We start from the raw sequence: 7,500 nt of genomic DNA, 5'->3' as shown, positions 1-7,500 counted from the left end.
CCCCTCTCCATCCACATATTTAACAATCAACCGAAACGCAACAAAAATATGAACGCTAAGGGTAAAAAAAACAAAAAAAAACACCTACCATCTGATATATGTGATATATCACAAGGATTTAGAACTTTGTTGTAAAAATCTCCTTCCGCGTCTGTCCCTGACACCCACATTTCAGGCTGACACTCAGGAAACACTCTGTAGAAACGCTTCCCACCCACACTGCTTGGTGCCTTGTCTGAGCTGCTGTAACTTAGATGACCATAGTAACTAATTAGATTACCATAGTAACTAATTAGATTACCATTGTAACTAGTATATCTTGCAAAAGTGCAGATTCCAACCATTGAAATACTTTTATAGTTGAAGACTTACGGTCATGAGAAAACATCACTGCTCATCATAATGGCAGCTACACTTTCCATCTTAAAGATCTAAAAAAATTATTTGGGAATGTCCGGCGGGCCAGATTAAAAAGCTTAACGGGCCGCATGTTGCCCCCGGGCCTTAATTTGCTCAGGTCTGGTCTATATAAACGTGTTACACGGAAATAAATACAAACCTGGCTTGGAGCCATTTAAAGTTCATAATGGATGTAGGAGATTGTTAAGAAACTGTTTAGCAATGGTGGTCCAGTTCCTGGACACAAAAACTAACCCGGACCTCATCTTTGACTCCTTTCACGGCCTCCTGTCTGTGCCATGTTTGTAGTCTTACTTTTCAACTTGTTTTTTTCTTGCCAGAGTAACAGCTTTTTGAAAGTTGAGCTCCCCGTATACAGCAGCGTCAGACAACACACACTCAAAGGCAGCCATTGATCTAGCAGTCAAAAGTAAAGCCTTGAAACTGCTCTCTGATCAACCAGCCCACTCACCCCCTCCTTCCTTCTCTGTGGCAGGGAGCATCACTCCACGTATCCGAACTCCAGAAACTGGGTCAGACGATGCTATCAGGAATATCTTGGAGCAGGCCAAGAAGGAGATCCAGTCCCAGAGGGGAGGTGTGTGAAGCACCCAGATATCGTTTTTTTTTTGTCACTTACATCAAAGCAAACACACCGACTCTCTGAATGGGTACCTGTTGTCTTTAGGGGATTCCAGGACCTCCGTAAACACCGCTTTGAGCAGAAGCAGCAACGGAACAGGCAACGGCTCTGACGAAACCATTAAGAACATCCTAGAGCAGGCCAGGAGAGAGATGGAGTCCCAGCAGCACACCCTGGTAGACATGGATGGCTGTGGAAGAGCCTCGTCAGTCGGCACGATAGCCCAAGTGGAACGTCTGGGCCCCCCTGAGCGCTCCAGGGGCTTGCCTTTGCCCATATCCATTAAGCAAGAAGAGGGGGGCTGTGTTACTGTTTGCATGGCCAATTCCATCAGCAATCCCCAGACACCACTCAGCGTTCTCTCTCCAGCCGCCTTTGTTCAGAACATCATCCGCAAAGTGAAATCAGAGATCGGAGAGGTCGGCACATACTTCGACCAGCACTGGGCTCAAGAGCGGGGGTCGATGGGGCTGGCCGGTGTGGGTGGCTCACGACCCTTTAATTCCATCTCTCCCTCGGTGTCTTCCTCTTCCTCCGGTCCTTCTGTGTTGACTCGACCCTGGCCCCGCCTGGAGAACGGTGAGTGTCTCAGCGAGGACGCTTCCGCAGCCGAAGAGGAGCTGGGGCTGTGTCGGCCCACGGAGGTTAAGGTGGAGTCGGACACTTCGGTCAGTGGCGAGTCTCCAGGCCCGAGTCCCGGTCGGCTCTCCTACTACCCGGCGTACGTTCCCCGAGCTCTGAAGCCGACCGTCCCACCTCTGACTCCAGAGCAGTACGAGTTGTACATGTACCGAGAGGTGGACACCATCGAGCTAACCAGGCAAGTGAAGGAGAAGTTGGCGAAGAACGGCATCTGTCAGAGGATCTTTGGTGAAAAGGTCAGTTCACATTCGTCTTTTCCTAATGTACCGATATTTGGTCTGGGGGTTTTTCCTAACAAGTAGTATTCACTGCATTATTACATGTCTACTTGAGGCAGACTAAAAGTCCACAGTACTTAACAGGGGAGCTATGATGGACCAGTACCGGGCCGCACAAGAAATTTAAAAAAAATATATATATATACATATATATATTTGAAATTAAATCAACATAAAAAACACAATATATCATACTTGCCAACCTTGAGACCTCCAATATCGGGAGGTGGGGGGTGGGGTGGGGGGCTTGGTCGGGGGTGGGGGGGGGGGGTTTGGGGGTGGGGGGGTTGGGTGCGGGGGGCGTGGTTGGGGGCGTGGTTATTTACAGGTAGAATTCACCAACTCGAGTATTTCATATATATTTCATATATATATACATATACATATATATATATATATATATGTATGAAATACTTGACTTTCAGTGAATTCTAGCTATATATATATATATATATATATATTTATTTTATTTACATAGAAAAAAATAATAATACCTGAATTTCAGTGTTCCGGTGGCTATCCATTAGATGGCAGTATTGTCCTGTTTAACTTCTCCGTTCATGATGAGTATATCATTTCGGCCACCGTGTTCAATGGAGAAGTCTGTTCTACAAAATTTACAGGCAACATACACCTTCCCCTCCGAACTGGCCTGGATGAACTGAAATTCTTGTTTCCATTCGTTTTGGAACTTGCAAGCGTATTTCTTCATCTTGCTCGTCGACGGCGTCGCCATGTCTGTAATTTCCTCGTTCTTCTGCTTCGTCTCCTTGTTGTGTGCGCAGTTGTGCACTCTACTCTCTAAAAGCCCTAGATGTTATGACGTCATTGGGCAGGCAAGCTGTTTATATTGTGGGAAAGCGGACGTGAGAACCGGCTGTCCCCACTCAGTCTCAGGTCCGCATTGAGCTGGAGGGGGCGTGGCCTCCAGCTCCGGCTGAATACCGGGAGTTTGTCGGGAGAAAATCTCTGCCGGGAGGTTGTCGGGAGAGGCGCTGAATACCGGGATTCTCCCGCTAAAAACGGGAGGGTTGGCAAGTATGCAATATATACATTATATATCAATATATATCAATACAGTCTGCAGGGATACAGTCCGTAAGCACACATGATTGTATTTCTTTATGAGAAAAAAATTGGGACAAATTTTCAAGCGTTGACCGGTCCGCAGCTACAAAAAGGTTGGGGACCACTGGTCTAGATCAGTGTTTTTCAACCTTTTTCGAGCAAAGGCACTTTTTTTGCGTTGAAAAAATCCGGAGGCACACCACCAGCAGACATCATTAAAAAATCGGCCGATAAATGCGTTAAAATGTAATATCGGAAATTATCGGTATCGGTTTTTTTATTATCTGTATCGGGTTTTTTTTTTGTTGTTTTTTTTAAATTTATTAAATCAACATAAAGAACACAGGATACACTTACAATTAGTGCACCAACCCAAAAAACCTCCCTCCCCCCATTTCTTTCTGTTATCAATATTCTGGTTCCTACCTTATATATCAATATATATCAATACAGTCTGCAAGGGATACAGTCCGTAAGCACACATGATTGTGCATGCTGCTGGTCCACTAATAGTACTAACCTTTAACAGTTAATTTTACTCATTTTCATTAATTACTAGTTTCTATTTAACTGTTTTTATATTGTTTTACTTTCTTTTTTATTCAAGAAAATGTTTTTAATTTAGTTATCTTATTTATTTATTTATTTTTTTAAAGTACCTTATCTTCACCATACATGGTTGTCCAAATTAGGCATAATAATGTGTTAATTCCACGACTGCATATATCGGTTGATATCGGTATCGGTTGATATCGGTATCGGTAATTAAAGAGTTGGACAATATCGGAATATCGGATATCGGCAAAAAGCCATTATCGGACATCCCTACTTTAAACCATAACCAAGCATTCATCACTATAGCTCTTGTCTCAAAGTATAGGTGTACTGTCACCACCTGTCACATCACACCCTGACTTATTTGGAGTTTATTGCTGTTTTCCTGTGTGTAGTGTTTTAGTTCTTGTCTTGCGCTCCTATTTTAATGTTTTTTTCTCTTTTTTTGGTATTTTCCTGTAGCAGTTTCATGTCTTCCTTTGAAAAGAACACCGCAGACCATGAATTGATTAACGTGGACCCTGACTTAAACAAGTTGAAAAACGTATTCGGGTGTTACCATTTAGTGGTCAATTGTTCGGAATATGTACTTTACTGTGCAATCTACTAATAAAAGTTTCAATCAATCAATCAAAAAGTGTCACCAACACGTTTAGGGAGGTTAAACCTCATATGGTAGGGATTTATTCTGTGGTGTGAGTGACTGCTGTCTGCATTTTACCTACTCATGGACAGTAAATCATGTACCAGAATTGTGCCATCACTGAATGTGATACATATGCTCTCCTTGCTAAGTACAGTTTGACATCATATTTGTGCCACACTCCCACATTTTGTAAGAGTATCCTCATTTTTGTTTGAAAGACTACAAGCAGTTAGGGTTAGGGTTAGGGCTAACCCTAACCCTAACCCTTGCACAGCTTTTTGGAAGGTTGGTCACAGGATTCACCAAACGTTCTTTTGCTCCTAACAGCTTGTTATGTTTCAGTGGCTTTCCACTATAAATGATAGCATGTTTTTGCTTTCATTAACACAACTTCTAGGCTTGAAATAAAGTTCTATTATGTGTTCATTTATCTGGACCTGCAAACTAATCACCGTTTTTTTAATTGAGAGGAAAACCTGGCAATTAGCTTTGTTGACTAAACAGTTTTAGTATGTTTATAGAAAATGGACACTTGAGGGCAGCAGAAACTTACTCTGTAAGGACTTGGCCTATGACAGAGGGGGGTTTTTTTGTATTTATTCACCCACTGCTTATTGTGCAGATGAAATTAAACACAGCCTGTATTAATTAAACAGTTCAATTCCCTAAAAATTAGACCTGCAAACCAGAATGATCTTCGTCCATTTTTGTCTATACAGTTACAAAACATGCTTCTGAGGTGGCAGAAATCATAGACCAGTGGTTCTTAACCTTGTTGGAGGTACCGAACCCCACCAGTTTCATATGCGCATTCACCGAACCCGAACCGTAATCATAAAATTATGTTATTACCGGTATATTAAAGAAATACTAATAGATATATATTTTACAAACAGAAAGTTACAGGAATGTACACATAATCCCATGTTTACATCTCATTGTGCAACAGGTGAATGTTTTAGTGGGAACTAAATGCGATATCTGAAAGGGGTACACATTATTTCCAAAATAGGACCCCCAACCCAGACATATAATACTAGTACACAGCTCATGAAAAACTATGTTATAGTCATTGTAAGTGGGCCAAAACACTTATATTAGAAAATAATCTCATGGAAATGACTGCTGCCATTTGATTATAATAATAAAACATTGAACTTGTTATTTAGTCGGGTTTGGGACAGGTGTGCTGCAGGTCTGACGTCGCTCACATGCGCTCCACCGAATGCTCAAGGAGTTTTTGCGTTTGCTCACACACATGGAAAATTAGAGGGAACATTGTTTGGGGGTATCCATAATACGCCGATAGGGATACGTTTTTATTTACACGATGAGTCGGGTGTGTCTTGACCTCCGCGGCGGAGGCTCTGCCGAACCCCTGAGGCCGACTCACCGAACCCCTAGGGTTCCATCGAACCCAGGTTAAGAACCACTGTCATAGACTATCACCATGCATTGCATTGTGGGAGACCTCACTGTGATTTTTCAAAGAAGGCCTCACTTCTAAAGATTTGTTTTGCTACCTTTAAGGTTAAAATTTAGTCCAGTATTGTACATTTATGGTTATGTTGGAGCCATAAAAAGGCAATAATAATTAAAGCTGCAAGCATTGTTGGTCGGGTCCGCATTTTGGCTGGTGCTAGTCCTAGGTGTCCCAATACTTTTGTCCAGTGGTAGTCCTGAGTGAGACCTACATAGAGGTTTTTGTTTCGTGTCTCTACGATATTCGTACTGGGAGTTAGAGGAAGTTGTGTCTGTGTTTTTTTCCTAGGTGCTGCGGCACAGTGGTTGTTTTCTTTGAAGGCGCGTAAAATCACAGCAGCGGATCCATTTCACATTGTCATTATAGGGTATTGTGTGTAGAATTTTGAGGACAAAAAAACAATTCCATTTCACATTGTCATTATAGGGTATTGTGTGTAGAATTTTGAGGACAAAAAAGAAATAATTCCATTTCACATTGTCATTATAGGGTATTGTGTGTAGAATTTTGAGGACAAAAAAGAAACAATTCCATTTCACATTGTCATTATAGGGTATTGTGTGTAGAATTTTGAGGACAAAAAAACAATTCCATTTCACATTGTCATTATACGGTATTGTGTGTAGAATTTTGAGGACAAAAAATAAATAATTCCATTTCACGTTGTCATTATAGGCAGCGGAGAAGCAGCTGGTCTTTGAAGGCTCGTAAAATCAAAACGGTAGCACCTTCCAAAACGGCGTCGTCAACTTTTAATCAGAAGGGTTCAATCTCTCTCCTGTAATAGTTTGAAGCCGAAACGACAAACGCGCTCAGAGGAGATAATGTTTGATGTTTGGTGACCGGATTAAACAAAAAAATTGTTTTGAAGGAGGGATAGCAAACTTCCTGTTGATTTTTGCTGAAGGATGTCAACCTATGAAATGTAGGTCTAAGTGAGACCTACGTAGAGGTTTTTGTTTCATGTCTCTAAGACGTTCCTACCGGAAGTTAGAAGCAGTTTTGTCTGTGTTTTCCTCTGAGAAGCAGTTTTGTCTCTGTTTTATAGCGCAATTTTGAGTTTTGGAGTTTGTTTGTTTTTTAGATCGCAATTTCCACCAGTCCTGATGTGTGTGAGAAGTTTGGTGAGTTTTGAAGTATTTTAAAGGGGTCAAATTACAGCTCAAAGAGGCAAAAATGAGTGTTTTTAGTCATTTTTTGTCTTGAAGGGGAAATTGCCAACTTCCTGTTGGTTTTTGCCCGAGGATGTTAGAAGTTTTTGTTTCATGTCTCTACGACATTCGTACTGGGAGTTACAGGCAGTTTTCTTCCTAGGGGGCGCTAGAGCGCAATTTTTTTTTTAGGTTTTTTTACTAAAGTGGTTGGGGCACGTTTTTCTATGTGTGTGTCAAATTTGGTGAGTTTTGAAGCATGTTAAGGGGGGCAAAGTAGTGCGCAAAGCTGCGGAATAATAATAATAAACCTTACAATAACAATAGTGTCCTTTGTCCATGTACAAAGGACTCCCTGTGGGAGTCCTTTGTACATGAGAAGAAACAATGTTAAGAGGGTCCATTTGTCAACTGTAGCACAATTTATTTGATTGTTCAGCACATCTTGACCCACATTGGATTGATTTTAGCATATATTATGAATTCAAATGTGAATTATAAACATGCCTTAACCTCTTAAGGCCCAAGCTGTTTGTTTACACGCTTTTTTTGTTTCTCCTTGCTATTTGGGCTTATTGGACCCGAATTAGAATAAAAACTAAAAATCATCTTTTAATATGATGTACTTAGTCCAT

General features: G+C 41.4%; 1 protein-coding gene across 1 annotated transcript in view; it reads left to right on the top strand.

Moving 5' to 3' along the window:
• The window catches only part of cux2b (cut-like homeobox 2b), a 350,620-nt gene that overhangs the window by 322,587 nt on the left and 20,533 nt on the right, over nucleotides 1–7,500 (top strand). The window contains exons 17-18 of the mRNA XM_062051807.1: nucleotides 896–997; nucleotides 1,088–1,920. Coding sequence (XP_061907791.1) covers nucleotides 896–997; nucleotides 1,088–1,920 — 935 coding nt within the window. The remainder of the gene's footprint in view (nucleotides 1–895; nucleotides 998–1,087; nucleotides 1,921–7,500) is intronic.

Source organism: Entelurus aequoreus, linkage group LG06 (assembly GCF_033978785.1).
Source record: "Entelurus aequoreus isolate RoL-2023_Sb linkage group LG06, RoL_Eaeq_v1.1, whole genome shotgun sequence".
Lineage (NCBI taxonomy): Eukaryota > Metazoa > Chordata > Actinopteri > Syngnathiformes > Syngnathidae > Entelurus > Entelurus aequoreus.
The sequence above is the reverse complement of the archived record's forward strand: the minus strand, read 5'-3'. Positions and strand labels throughout refer to the sequence as shown.